The following is a 15,904-nucleotide window of genomic DNA, read 5'->3' as shown; positions in this document are numbered from 1 at the left end:
CAAGGAGATTATAAGGAAGTAAAAGAGCTTTAAACACCCATATAAGTCTGGGATCTATGGGAGTACTGCACAGATGAATACTAATATTAGTCTTCCTCTTGTCTGCAACCGTTTGTGGTATGTTTGTATGGTTGCCATGACTAGCCCACGTAATTGCGTGATGACGTCACACGCTCTACCCTCCGATCCATACACGGGACTTTGCAGCGAGGGCTAGCTGCCTGCAGCTCTCTTCCACCCCCTCCTCATGCGTAGCCGCTTTGAGGAGTGTTTACTGGTAGCTATGACTACAAGACGTTATGACGAGTATTGCGTCATGACGTCATATACGTCAATACAAGATTTACATATGGGAGTACACAGTTAGTACGACCTGACAGCCCTGGACCTATCAGAGGTCTATATTGGTATTTCAAACACCATGTTGGGATTACGCTTCACGCACCCATTACTTAGTCACAGCTGTAAGCATTTTAAGTGTGTTTTGGCGCGAATTCAGCTAATAACATTTTGCCTATATATTCTAGCTCACTTCTCCCCTCACCACTCCCCGAAGACCGTTTTAAGTGGAAACGCGTTGGAGTGGGAGTCTGTGGAGTGGGACCCCTACCTTTATCCTGATTAAGAGGCTCTGGTCACTCTTTGTCTGACTTTTAACACCCATGCTTCAAATGGTGATGTATTTACATCCTTGACACTTTAATACCTGTGCAACCTTTGTTACCATTTTTTGCATTTACTATCTTACCAACAAACAGTTATTTCCGGTTGGAATGCGCACAAATATGCAGTTTGTGCTTATGATATATATGCATGCCTGACTCAGAGTTGCTTTCGTTTGTTTAATTATTCTGGTGTGTTTATTGTTCCAAATATGTGCCTTTGCCTCTAGGTAGATTTATCTGGTAGATGTGAGTCCCCCTCCTCTTTTAATTTTCTCCCCGTTTTTAAATCTACAATAATAAATTATTTTGTAATCATTTCCTTGGTATGCCGTGTGCTTCTTTATAAGGTTGCTTTTCTCGTTGTTTCATAATTACCAATAACCTTTAGCACCACTGTCTTATGTTATCATATCATAAACTTAGACAGTTTTTGGGCTACAGTAATACACTGTGTTGATGCAGTATATCTTTGTGTTTTTCATATATATATATGTATGTGTATGCAAATATAAGTATCCTCAAAAACTGAGAGAAGATAATTCTGAACAGTAACAATAAATGAGAATAATCACAAGTTTAATAAATCTTTATTTTTCCATTTTTTCTGAACAACAGGATTGAAGTACCATTTTATTTAATTCTGAACTGGCAAATAAAACTTTACGCCTGATATTTTTACATCAAACATTATAACAAAAAAATATATTTTGTGTATGCGAAAGTCATATCAAGTAAAGTATGCATAATAGACAAGCTCACAATATAAAAGAGAACAATGTATTTAGCATTTCCTGATTCCCCTAAGCCATATGTATATTACATTGGTTTTGTTGTTAATATTTTTGAACCAACAAATGATGCAAAAATAGTATTGTAATAATTCCCCCAATTGTTAAATAAAAAAAAGTACATGTTAAAATGATCATAGCGTAACATCTCATTAAACACGTAAACTGGGGTTTGAACATCTTATATAATATAATGGGTTGACATGGTTAGCATATTTAAATCCACCTGGAATATATAGACTAGTGTGTTAATAATATTACAAAAATACTATCGATGGCACAATACTGAGTAAACCTGAACCGCCGCTACACATGCTGGCAAAAGTCTGCATAGAAAATTAGTTGTTTTTAGAAACACTAGTGCTCTCATACAGTGTATGATCCAGTTCATCCGTAGTTTCTACCGGTATATTATTTGTTGATTTGCATTCTGAGAAGTGCTGCATCCCGACACTTGCTGAATCTGAACCTTGCTGACAATTTTCCGATCGCATGACACTTCTGGGACTTGGATTATACACATTGAGGCGGGACTGGGAATACTGGGGGCTTGTAAAAATATGAGAGGGTCCAGCTGCTCCTGGGGCCAGTTCAGGACTATGACAAGGGCTGTGAGGCACATGACAGGTCTGCACGCAGAAGTGTCTTCTTAGTCCTGAGTGGATGTCTAGCTTTGCAATAAGAGGCTTTCCCACATCAACTTCCTTTCTATCGTCCACGGCATCTTCAATTCCTTGATATGTGTAGCGTAAGCATACCGAAAAGGTTAAATTTTCCTAAAATGTACGATTGGAAAAAAAGTTAGTATACGGTAGTAAACTAAAAAAGCACCAATATACTTACAGTATTACAAGGAGCACAACTACTGTACATGTTTTAAAAGAACCTGCTGACTCATCTTCTCTCCCTTTCTAACAAAGTACTAAAGATTCAATCCTGTCTGCTCTTGATTTATTTGATTAGGGAGACATTACGGCTACTGTATAATTAAGAGTTGTGTAAACTGACACTCAGATAACGCAGATAAACTTGACAATAATAATGCATGTTAATCAGCATTAAAACACTGCATTTTCAAAGAAAGGCCACCTCAGGCGGTTGGGGAGAAAAGTTACATTTGGAGAAGTGGAAGGAGAGAATGTCTAAGAGAAGCAGAAGTTGTACGGTGAACCATACGTCCTTCAAACCCAGGGGTCTTCCACTGAGCCACTGATTGAGCCATCTGTGCTAAAGCAGGGATATCCTGAAAACCTAACCTTTTGGTGGCTCTTGAGGACTAGAGTTGGCCACCCCATGTCCAACTGGAAATGTGGACAGAACCATTATTCATTTGTTTACTATTTCTCCATATAGTGTTGTTACCTGTATGTAAAGCTCAAAAGCAACTCTTGCACAGCCAATAACAGATTAAAAACTATAACAGGAGGTCAAGGGCAACATTCATGTCTGTATGTACCATTAGAGGAGCTTAACGCCTGGACATTTTACATATATACCAAAGTAGATATGTGGTACATTGTGGAACAGAGATAAATGGTCATTAGTATGTAGAGGTCGCCAATGACAGGTAGACAGTGTTATGTATGAAAGTGAAATCTTAATGATGGAGACATAAAAAAATGGACATAGGGAAGTATATGGAAGTAGAATGTATATGTTGTAGTTTGCACAAGGGAAAGTGTTGGCAGTGTCAGATGGAACGTCATGCAGACAAAGGGGCTTTTGTAGCAACAGCCAATCACAGTGATTGTCCACTTCCGTATATAGAATCAGCCCCAAAATCTGGGTGTTTATAAAGGGATGGTATGTTTGGCAGAAATATGTATAGATTAGTTAGAAGTAAAATGATAGTGGAGAGGTACTGTATTAGTAGGACTGTGATAATGATGGAAAATGTGGGAGGAGGTTGCACAAAGCACAGGGCAGGATAGTGGGAAAATGGGAATATTTCCCTTTCAATTAACATTTTTGACATTAGGCTTTTCTAAGAACATAAAACTCAAGTATCTGCAGTGGTATAAAGGCTCACTAATATGGAGCATGAAAACCATGCACCTTTGCATACTAACCTTTAGTGTTTGCAATGAACTTAGATGAGTGTACAAGCAGTGTTTTGGAAGGTCTTTTGATACTAAAAAGCTACCAGTTTCCTCAGGAGTGCCTCTATTTGTGTCTTTTGGATCCACATGTAAGTCCTGTTAAGATGAAAAGAAATTTGGAATTGAAGTGTGCAAACATAACATGTTAAGTATTTTTTGATTATAGAATATGTAGGTATGTGTTATTTTGTGTTCCCTTACTGCAGTGCGTCCCCAGAAGGAGTGTTGTGGTTCCGCGGCGGGCCGATAGCATAGGGCGCCGCCATGTTGTTGCGCAATAGTGTGGGGGCACTGTTAGAGCAGAGAGAGATCGCGCATGCGCAGTGGAAGCGCGCGAACGGCTGGCCTATAAGGTATAGGCTCAGCCAGTAACTACAACTCCCAGGAGCCTCAGCGGAGTCACCTGACGCCAGGGAGCCAATGGGAGGGCTGGATTCGTGGGAGGCAGGAAAGGGAAGCATGGGGGAGAGACCACGCTAGTCAGAGGGCACCGGAGAAGCGAGGGAAGAGGGAGTGTGGGTGCAGGGGGTCCGTGACCCACCTGCATAGGATAGATCTTCCCCGTAAGCCCCAAGAGATTCCCTGAGCCACAGTAGAGTGTGTTACTGCAGGGACGCCCTGTAGCAGTAGCGACATCACCCTTTTACTGTATAGCAGATAGGGACAAAGTGTGTGGATCCAAGGTTGCTGCTAGTCGTCTGGGACCAGGCCGCTGATCATCGTGACACCGGAACACAGGCGCTGGATCGGCGGATCCTTTTTGAAGTTATTACCGGTCACCACAGTGAACGGAAGGTATTTACCAAAGTGCAGCAACACCGGTCAACAGGCGCTGATCCCGCCTTAGGGAACACTCTATGGGGACACTAGTGGAGTGGACAAAGGACTGAGCCTATATACATAATACAGTACATGGACACGGTGTGGGGGCACGCGGTGACGGGACAGAGACATTACTCCTTAAGAGAGAGTGGCCGAGCCACTGGCATTATAAGTATAAGTTAATGAATGTGATATATGTGTTATTGCCATGGTTAAGTAATAAGGATTATTCTTACGTTACAGTAAAACAGTTTCAATCATATGTGTGTTGCTATTGTTCTTACCCAGGGGAATCTTACGCGATGGGGATCCTGGGTAAGTGGAGGCGCTGCCAGTAAGATACTTAATACCCCAGGCTCCCAGTTAGCGGAGGCTCAGATCTCCTGGAGCCACAGGTGTGTGTATGCAGTACCCGTAGTCACTCTAGAGCGTAAGAAAGAGGGCTACAAATATTTGAAAATTTATGGAATTATTGTTTTCAAATGATTTTCAGAGGATGGTTTACAAACAAAAAAACAGTATGACAGGACTGCTACAGATGTTACAAGTTACATTGTTTTACCCTTTTACAACATTACAACTAAGAAAATGATTCCAAAACACCATTAAGATGATCACCTCCAGAAATGCTTTCAAGACAGGCCTTAGCTCTGCAGTCTTTTGACTATTCCCCATTATAGACAACATTCAACTAGTTTGTCCCATACAAAAGGTGGGTATTATAAAATGATGTAAAAGGGATGACACCTGTAACACAACCAACAATAAAATGGACAAACATGCAGTGCTCCCAGTATATTACTTATAAAACAAGTGCATCCTCACTATATGAACATGGAATTAATGGTGGTGAAAGTAACCATGACATCAATTCTGAAGTACTTACTACCGGAAAGTCAGTAACATTAGCGTTACAGTAAATGATCTCGGGTGGTTTCTCTATGATCTGTGTGTAGATGATCATGACGTTCGAAAATTCCGCTGCAAACCCGAGCTGAATTTTCACACCGCAGTCAAACTCGATGCACATACTTCCTGGGAGCTCTGCAAATATAATAATACCAAGGTACAGGTGAAACATTCATAGCGAACAAAATAAATAAAGTGTTTAACGTAAATAGTATGATTGAGTGAAGTATAATAATGAAAGTGAAGAAATAGTGAAGTACAGGCCATGGGTAAAGAATCGAATTAGAAATGAAGTTGTTTGTCCCTATTTTGGTGCTAGTTAATTACAGTACTGTATGTGCAGGTAGCATGAGCCGCCAACCGAGTAGCAATGCTGCAGCCTAAAAACTTAGACCGATAGCTGACTAATAACACAGATATTCTGAGACGACAAATAGATGGCTTTAGTACAGGTGTAGCCAACTTGCCAATGTTATTGTAGCCCCTGGTGCACTTCCGTGAGTTAAATGGTGCGATAGCCCTGCTCCGTTCTCACATACAAATTTAATTCGCTGAAGTGCGCCATAGGTTGCAATAATGTTGGCTACTTCTGTAGGTCAATTTTGCTTTCTGCAATTTTCTCTTGTGATTTATTTATTTTATTAACATACCCAGTGAACATGCACTTTCATTTTATATCCAGCAGGTAAGGTTTCGTTAGTATACTCTATCGAACTAGCAGCAAAAAAAAAGTCTCCTGTTTTAATATATTTGCTACAAACTTTTTATCCTATCCTTTTGTTGCAGAGCTGAACCTCATTACTCATTTTATAGCACTCACCGGTTCCAACCAAATCATTTTCAGGAAATGTAATATTCTGGTCTCAAATAAAGGATACTGGCCCATATTTGCAAAGTTGTGCTATGTCAGAATGTACTGTATGTATGTCTTTATTTATATGGGGCCATTAATGTACATAGCGCTTCACAGCAGTAATACACGTGACAATCATATAAATAACAAATAATACAAATAACACATCATGAGAAGAAGTGCTTCAGATATAAAAGTAACATTTAGTAAAAAAGAGTCCCTGCTCCGAAGAGCTTACAATCTAATTGTTAGGTAGGGAGAACGTACAGAGACAGTAGGAGGGCGTTCTGGTAAGTGCGTCTGCAAGGGGCCAAGATTTATGTATGAGGTGTATAGTATCAGCCACGGAGCTACTCGTATGCTTTGTTAAGCATGTGTGTTTTAAAGGTAGGTCTTAAACGTGGATAGAGAGGGTACTAGTCGGATATTGAGGGGAAGGGCATTCCAGAGATGTGGGGCAGTCAGTGAGAAAGGTTTAAGGCGGGAGAGGGCTTTAGATGCAAAGGGGGTAGAAAGAAGACATCCTTGAGCGGAACACAAGAGTCGAGTTGGTATTGGTTCTGCATAGCGAGAAATTAGGGCTGAGATGTAAGGAGCGAGAAATTAGGGCTGAGATGTAAGATGTAAAGTGAGGAGAATTGAGTGTGTGATACGGAATTTGAGAGGAAGCCAGGAGAGGGATTTCAGCAGGGGAGACTCTGAGATAGATTTAGGAAAGAGTAGAGTTATTCTGGCAGCAGCGGCACATTCATGTATATATGGCAGTAAGGTGTCTTCCAGCTTCTTGGCTGTTACAATAAATGAAGAATTTCATTCTGAACTTGTGAGTAGAGCTCTACTTTGTACCTCTGTCCTAGAAGAGACCTGTACTTTGAGGAATTAGTTTGCCTATGTTGTGTTGACTGCACAAGAAGGATTCTCCTAGCCTGAAACTGATTCCCCACACTTTGGAACTATACAGTAAATATGGGCCACCAAGCAGGAAGCTATGATAGAAAATATGACTTACCATGTGCCTTAGCCCACTGCATGTTTCGTGCCAAAGAATCAGGAGAACATGCTGTTTGCTGTATGGGATCAGTCAAGGCCCTTTTTTCTGATAAGCTGCTGCGAATTTCCAGAGCTTGCATCCCCTTTGTGAGCTGACATCTGCCCATGTCTGAAGACAATTCCAAAGAGAGAATATTAAACACGGCTTGTTGTACACAGGATATCATGCAATATTGTGTCCTTGATTTGTTTGTGGACAAAAGTGGTCAGGCACCATTAATTCCGCGTAGGGATGGTCGATATTGTCATGAACTAGGCAACTATTGCCCTTTTTTTCCCATAAAAAACTAAATTCTTGAGAATATGAAGCTTTCACATTTTGTTTTCAATCATATGACCCTGTATATTGTATATACTGCCATTTTTGCTACTTCGTGAAAAGTAGTTAAATTTTGGCAACAACTGGCAAGATATGGAGCATTTTGGATTGAGATTTAAGAAATAATTGTGAAACATTTTGTGAATCACTTTGGAAGAAATTCACACATCTCTAGTGCCAGACTCAAACAATCAACACCACCTATTCAGTCACTGGCATTTTCTCAATTTTGTAAGTTATTTATCTAAACATAAATATTTTCTCTCTTATTTGTGTCCTTTTTATGTGTCACAGTCAAGTTACAGGGAAATATGGGTTAACTGTGACTGCCAGTTAGCAAAGAAAAATATCAGCTCAGACTTAAGAACCCAACTTATCCCTCATAACACAATTGCAAAAATGTATAATGACTGCACAAATATAAATATCAGATGTCTAAAAAAATCTAAACTACTGTCTAACAACATGAATACCTAAAGACAGTTACTATCTAATCAACCCTTTTAATGCCACAGGTCTGGTGGCCTTCTCGCATTTGCAGTCCTGTGGTTGCCCTGCCCCATGGCTTATGTAAATGGAAATGGACGGGTTCCTCTTCCGTTTTGAGGGGGCAGACCATTCCATTGGAGCAGTCTGTCCAATAATCCCCCCCAAAAAAGAGTATTCTTGCCATGATGTATCTGGTAAGTCAATAGGACCTCTGGTGTACCTTGACTTGTGCTGTATCCGGTACGTCAAAAAGGCACGGTAAAGGTTATGTGGCTGTAGCAGTGAATCACCCCCTGTAGAAAATATCTAAGGTTGGGTTTAGAACTTAATTTAGCTGTTATGACTCTGTCAATTTATTAGTCTTGTCCAGGGTAGGGATCACTCCAATAACAGTAGGTTGGAGGAAAGGAGATTTCACCAGCAACAAAGGAAAGGGTTCTTTATAGTAAGGGCAGTTAAAATGTGGAATTCATTACCCATGGAGACTGTGATGGCAGATACAATAAATTTGTTCAATAAAAGGTTGGACATCTTTTTAGAAAGGAAAGGTATACAGGGATATACCAAATAAGTATACATGGAAAGGATGTTGATCCAGGGATTAATCCGATTGCCAATTCTTGGAGTCAGGAAGGAATTTATTTTTCCCCTTAATGGGGTTTTTTGTTTGCATTCCTCTGGATCACGTAAAGAAAAACCCGCACAGCTTAATTTAATGAACCATGGTGAGGTGCTAACTGGGTGGGGACGTAAGTGTACACAGAAGAAAAGGAACCCAGTCTTCAAGCACTCTGTCACCAATACATGTATAATTGTAAGGTTAAAAAACTTTATTGATTGACAATGAATAAAAAAAAGGGAGTTAGCATGGTTAAAGAACGGTTTGCAACAGTTGCCATAGATAGATCACGAGGATACAGTCTCCGACAGGAGTGTATATGTGTCTATACCAGCCCAAGCGTTGCACGTATATGCCGCCTTTAGAATTACTCCAATACGTTTAGTGCCTGACTTATGCCTAACAATCTCACACCTAACCTCTCAGTATCTATACCTTGAGGTTTTTTTTTTTGTTTTTTTTTGATTAGCCCAAACACCAACATAATTACAGAGAGTCACTCTACAGGTCTGACTACCGCATATCATGCTAGAGTGTGTTAATGTACACACTATATGAAGTTTACCTCACAGTGCGTTACAACATACGCCCTGATACATCAACATTGAGACACACTTCTCCTAGTGGGTGCACAACGGCCCCTCCACCTATATCTTTAGGTAGCTATTAACATAGCACTAGATCCTGAATATCTATTAGGGATCTCCATATGTACATCTACCCACCTAGCCATAGGTCACTTATGATACAGTCACGTGCTGTTGACTTACTATTTAATTGAATTTGAACTCCCTTTTTTTTATTCATTGTCAATCAATAAAGTTTTTTAACCTTACAATTATACATGTATTGGTGACAGAGTGCTTGAAGACTGGGTTCCTTTTCTTCTGTGTACACTTACGTCCCCACCCAGTTAGCACCTCACCATGGTTCATTAAATTAAGCTGTGCGGGTTTTTTCTTTACGTGTAGCATTAATAACTTGGGTTGTCTTGACCCAATATTACACCCAGCACGCGATAATACCATCCATTGATCTGCACACTATGTCTGGCTTCTTATCCAATAAATCTGATTTCAATGAATGGCAGGTGGAGGCTGAACAAATGTTCTCATCTGACTATGTAGCCACAGAATCTACATCCACACCCAACATTAGCGACTTCTTTAGGGAATTGGACAAAACATACAAAGCACAGAGAAAAACCTGGTGGGAGATATTTAGTTTCGAGAAGTACCTTAAGGCCGAATTTATCCCCAGGGGTCTCAGGGTGAACATTGCACCAGCATATGATATATTAGACGAAGACTTCAGCAGATCTTGGGAATTAGTACTCAACCAGTGCTCTATTATGCTAATGGAACTTTTAGTTACTTACCAAAAAGAAAAACTAGCACAGGTGAATACTGATCTTGACACCTTATTGGCAAAAGTAGAGGTATGGAAGACTAACGACAAGTTTGTTGAGTTAGAAGGACGTCTAAAAAGCAACATAGACAAATTCACAAGGGACCTCAAGGAGCGCAAACATAAAAAATTCGTGCGAGACACTGAAGACTACCAGACAGGCAAGATTTACAGATATAAATTCTCTTCCAAAGGCCGCAAACAAACTAAACCTAAATCTAATACCCGGGAGTCCTCTACAGAGTGGGAGGTATCTGAAAGTGAGGAGGAAAGACCAACCACCTCAGAAAGCAATACATCTGGACGCAGAACATCAATTGCTCATTACCTCCCTCAGGTCTCTTTTTTAGAACAGAGACAACCGAAAGAAGGTCGGATAAAGGAGATAGAGAAAGAGAAAGAAAAAGAAAAACTAGAAGAGGGAAAGGTATGGGCTCTCAGAAGCGGGAACTCGAATACCTCCAAAAACAAAAACAAGAAATCGAGAGGCTACCAAGGGTATTAGAAGGTGATGAACTCCAAATTATAAATCTCACAGACAAAACCCTCAATGAGAACCATATACTAGTTTTGAAACGTAGTCTATCCTTTTCCCCGTCCAATAATCTGAACATATTTGAATGGGTTAAAGACGTGAATTTATTTGCACGAAAACTCTAACTACACAAAATGTACAGATCAAGAGATAGAAGAATGGCGATCCGTGAGGGTGTTCCAATACCTGATGCAAGGGAGATTGAAGCTATTGAGGATCTTATAGCCCTACAGGCTGAATGTGAAAGGACACCAGGTGAAGGGCCCTTTACTGATCTCAGACCCAAGTCCAAATTTATGCCATATGGGGAACAATATGCCCACATCGATACCTTTGTTAATCTAGTCACAAGGGATCTTGAATCTCTTCCGAGGGCAAAACAACTCGATAACCTCAGTGTAGGTGAAAAATTAGCCCTTGAAGAATTAGCCAACGCAAAAGATATTGTCATCAAACCATCTGACAAGGGTGGCAATCTAGTAATTTTAAGATCAGACGACTATGAGAAGGAAAACATGAGAATCCTGTCTGACCGGGCCTGCTATGAGATCCTGGAAACTGACCCTACCCTGAGGTTTACGAAGGAATTGATCAGCATCCTCAATGAAGGTTTGACCTTAAAGCTCATCTCAGAAAACGAATATAACTATATCCTGGTCCGCACTCCCAAAATCGCCACCTTCTATAGCCTTCCTAGGGTCCACAAGAACAAACAACCACCCCCAGGTAGACCCATAGTCTCTGGGATTGGTAACCTGACAGAAAAAGCAAGTGCCTATGTGGACAAGACCCTGAGACCATTTGTTACCACCTTACCCTCATTCATCAAAGACACTAAAGATGTCCTCATAAAACTGGACGGGATTTCGGTGGCAGATGACTGTATTCTGGCTACCCTGGACGTGGAGGGACTATACTCAAGCATCAGGCATGACCAGGGAATACGGGCAGTCAACCACTTTCTTAGCACACGCAGTCAGCACCATCTAAAACACAATAGTTTCACAGTGGGATTACTGCAATTTGTTCTGCAAAGGAATTATTTTTGGTTCAACAAAACCATCTATCACCAGATACAGGGCACAGTCATGGGCACAAAATGTGCCCCTACATACGCAAACCTGTATCTGGGATAGTGGGAATCAACAGTAGTGTTCTCTGAGGAACTCGAACACTATACCATATTTGTGGAAATGTGGTTGCGCTTCATTGACGACGTGCTAATAGTGTGGCGTGGGTCTGAAGCCATGCTTAAACAATTTATTGAGATTCTCAACAAAAACGCCCTCAATCTTCGCCTGACCCTTGAATACAGCCCCAAACAAATCTGCTTTCTCGATTTATTGATTACTAAGGGTGACTACGGCATCCTTGAAACAACAATATATCGGAAAAAGACAGCCACCAACAGCATCCTTTTAGCCAGTAGTCACCACCCCAAGTCCCTTATCAGAGGAATACCGGTGGGACAATTCCTTCACCTTAGAAGAAATTGTAGTAATGATGAAGACTTTGAAGACAAAGCAAGGGACATGAAGGATCGGTTCACTGCAAGGGGATATAGTCAAAAAACTATCAAGAGGGCTTACAAGTGGGCCAAACATAAAGCCAGATCTGAACTGGTCAAGGATAAAATAATAAAGCCAGAACAAAGAACAGTGAGATTCATAGGCACCTTCAATAAACAATGGAAGGTGGCCAGGGAAGTCCTATTAAAACACTGGAACATCCTAAGGGCAGACGAAGATCTGTTTGATTCCATACCACCCTATCCAGCCATGGTCAGCAGACGGGCAAAAAACCTTAGAGATCATCTGGTCCACAGCCACTACAATGTGTCAACACCCAGGGCCACCTGGCTACCACCCCGTGTCAATGGCAGCTTCCATTGTCAAAGATGTAAAGCTTGCCAACACATGATAGTATCAAAAACCTTCAGTAACCATGACAACACGAAACATTTCAACATACGCAAATTCATAAATTGCAATACAACAGGAGTGATTTACATGGGAACGTGTAAGTGTGGGAAAAAGTACGTGGGAAAAACACGCCGTCCTTTAAAAACACGTATCCTGGAACACGTGGGATCTATCCGGAATAAATTGGACACCCCTGTGGCTAATCATGCGAACAAGTGTCAACAGGGAGATTTGAAAGCCATATCGTTTATGGGGATAGATCAATTCTCTCCAGGGATCAGACGTGGGGACTGGGACAATGAACTACTTAAGATTGAGTCCAGGTGGATTTACACATTGGGAACACTAAGCCCATCAGGACTGAATGAAGGCTTTGTTTTTAGCCCTTTTATATAACTCCTTGTTCTTGGATATAGAGTAACCTTTAACCCACTATAGACCAATACCCCTTTATTTACACATTTCTCAGTTGTTTCATGCATTCACTCCTATATCACTTGCACAAGTATGTGGAATCCTATCTACATAGGGATTCATGCAACCTCCCAGTGAGCCCTCAATACGATTTAACACAAGCATAGATAAGACAGAGATCATCAGTGCGCAGTTTATTCATTTATTTACTACATCAAATCAATGGAAGACAGTGTATTTCTTAGGTACAGTCTATAATTATAGATGTACCATTATCATTATTGGTGACTATCCACCACCAATATCAATGAATATTAAATTCTATTTACAGTAACCCCTACCCAATGTGAGCATTTACAACAGTAATGTGCCACATATATACAAATTACTCTAGCCACAGTTACCCAGCCCACGAATGCTTTGCAATTAGGCATATACATTTTGCAACACATTGTGGGCATATGAGTCTGGCAATACAGTTGCTATTAGTCACAGACCACACACAGTGCACTCTCGGCAGTGGGATATTCTATCAGTCCTGGACTAGCACCGAAGGGGTTAAGTGCTAACACAGATAATTTCACAGTGACTATATAAACCTACCTCCACACACAGGGACCTCCCCTTACGTGCCCTGAAGAAGCGTTGACACGTGAAACGCGCGCGTCGGCCACCTATCTCCTGCACACGCGGGAAGCTTTCATTTTGAATATAGCCTTGTATGGATATTGCTCCACGCTATTGTAACAACAGCTACCCCCGGTGTTTATTGATTTTTGGATCGTGCAGTTATTATCTCACTGCGGGATCCTCATGCCCCGAGGGGCCATTTACCAGCCCACTTACCAGTTAGGCATGCCCTTGAGCATATCAGCGCTGATATACCTATGATTAGCGCTGATGTAGGGGACAATGCGGTAAAAGTCAGACCTGTTCACTGTCTGCCTATAGTATGGTGTATACACGTTGTCTACTGAGTGGGGGTGGGGTGAACTACGGGTCTACGTGACCTAGCCTCAATATACTTTTCCCCCCGCTGACAACATATGCTGATCAGCTGTGAGCAGTGGCAAGTTCAGTGCACACACACAGCTCTTTCGGCTGTCTCCCTAGCAGTATCTTAGTGATTTAAGTCGTGAGTGATTTATTCCAGCTTCCTTCACTGTCTGGATGAATTTTGTTTGAGAGTCAACACTTAGACTACGGGTACTGCAGGAGTGTTTAACCCTTGCAATGCTGTGGTGGTTATGCAATGCTACACCCACTTGTGCACCCTCTCACCCCTTTAAACTAGGGTTTATTATCTGCGTGTGCTGGGGGACTGCATTAACCACACACCGCACTAACCTGTGGTTAAAGAACCGTTTGCAACAGTTGCCATAGATAGATCACGAGGATACAGTCTCCGACAGGAGTGTATATGTGTCTATACCAGCACAAGCGTTGCACGTATATGCCGCCTTTAGAATTACTCCAATACGTTTAGTGCCTGACTTATGCCTAACAATCTCACACCTAACCTCTCAGTATCTATACCTGGAGGTTTTTTTTTTGTTTGTTTGTTTTTGATTAGCCCAAACACCAACATAATTAGAGGGAGTCACTCTACAGGTCTGACTACCGCATATCATGCTAGAGTGTGCTAATGTACACACTATATGAAGTTTATCTTACAGTGCGTTACAACATACGCCCTGATACATCAACATTGAGACACACTTCTCCTAGTGGGTGCACTACGGCCCCTCCACCTATATCTTTAGGTAGCTATTAACATAGCACTAGATCCCGAATATCTATTAGGGATCTCCATATGTACATCATCCCACCTAGCCATAGTTGGGTCACTTATGATACAGTCACGTGCTGTTGACTTACTATTTAATTGAATTTTAACTCCCTTTTTTTTATTCATTGTCAATCAATAAAGTTTTTTAACCTTACAATTATACATGTATTGGTGACAGAGTGCTTGAAGACTGGGTTCCTTTTCTTATGTGTACATTCCTCTGGATCAATAAGTAAGTATAGATATAGGATAAAATATATGTTGTCTAAATGTAGCATAGGTTGAACTTGATGGACATATGTCTTTTTTCAACCTCATCTACTACTGTATGTAACTATGAAACCTATGCTAGGAGTGTGTTATACACTGTAATCATGAATGAATAAGCTAAAGGCAAATTTGTATTGTGTTATACAAACAAACAATCAAGCTGGTTCCATTTTATAAACTCATCTTTGCACTTTTTTTGTTTCTTTTAAAATGACCCACAATTAGGAGGGCACCTGCCACATGCTCCAAGAGATTGAAGCACAGCACATGTTAAATCTGAAGTGCCCAAGTCCCAGTATAATATACAGTACTTTACATAGTGTTAGACACATATGTGTATTACACAGGAAGGAGCAGCTAAAGAAAGTGATCTAAAACTTCAGGTTACCATCTTTTCAAACTAACTTTGAAAACTTAATTGAAAACTGTTCAAATTGTGTGAGCTTCACAATGAATTCAATCCACGAGACGTCACAAATTGGTTTACTGTGGTTCTGCCTTAAATCTCACCCCACAAATCAAGTATCCCAATAGTCTGCACTCATGGCTATTGTCCCATACTCAGTCACTCCTACCACACATTGAAACCAAGCACTGCCATCTACAGCACTTACTCCCTCACCTGCTGTCTCTGTAAGTTTCCCATTAAACCTCTTAGATTGTAAGCTCTTCAGGGCAGGGATTTCCTTTCCTATTGTCTGATTCTGCTACTTATTGTATAATTATAATTCCCTGTACTGTATTCTTTGTGAAGCGCTGAGTACACTTTTGGCGCTATATAAATAAAGATATACAATACAATTCTTCAAAAGGCAGAACCTTAACTTTAATTATAGCTAAATTCACAATATTTACCCCTTAAACATGTCACTGGATTGGTTTACTATAGGGAGAGAAAAGGATGGAACATTCTGGCTAAATAACACATTTCTGCATCATTACTCTCACCTTTAC

General features: G+C 40.8%; 1 protein-coding gene across 4 annotated transcripts in view; it reads right to left on the bottom strand.

The window, feature by feature from the left end:
* Positions 1-1,235: 1,235 nt before the first annotated feature.
* The window catches only part of MALT1 (MALT1 paracaspase), a 99,450-nt gene continuing 84,781 nt past the window's right edge, over positions 1,236-15,904 (bottom strand). For all 4 annotated transcript variants that reach the window (XM_075587228.1, XM_075587235.1, XM_075587255.1 and 1 more), the window contains 4 exons: positions 7,146-7,295; positions 5,261-5,418; positions 3,523-3,648; positions 1,236-2,229 (listed from right to left, as the gene is read on the bottom strand). In XM_075587228.1, coding sequence (XP_075443343.1) covers positions 1,792-2,229; positions 3,523-3,648; positions 5,261-5,418; positions 7,146-7,295 — 872 coding nt within the window. In that variant the 3' untranslated portion in view covers positions 1,236-1,791. The remainder of the gene's footprint in view (positions 2,230-3,522; positions 3,649-5,260; positions 5,419-7,145; positions 7,296-15,904) is intronic.

The sequence above is a fragment of the Ascaphus truei genome, chromosome 1 (assembly GCF_040206685.1).
Source record: "Ascaphus truei isolate aAscTru1 chromosome 1, aAscTru1.hap1, whole genome shotgun sequence".
NCBI lineage: Eukaryota > Metazoa > Chordata > Amphibia > Anura > Ascaphidae > Ascaphus > Ascaphus truei.
This window is presented reverse-complemented; position numbering and strand designations above follow the sequence as displayed.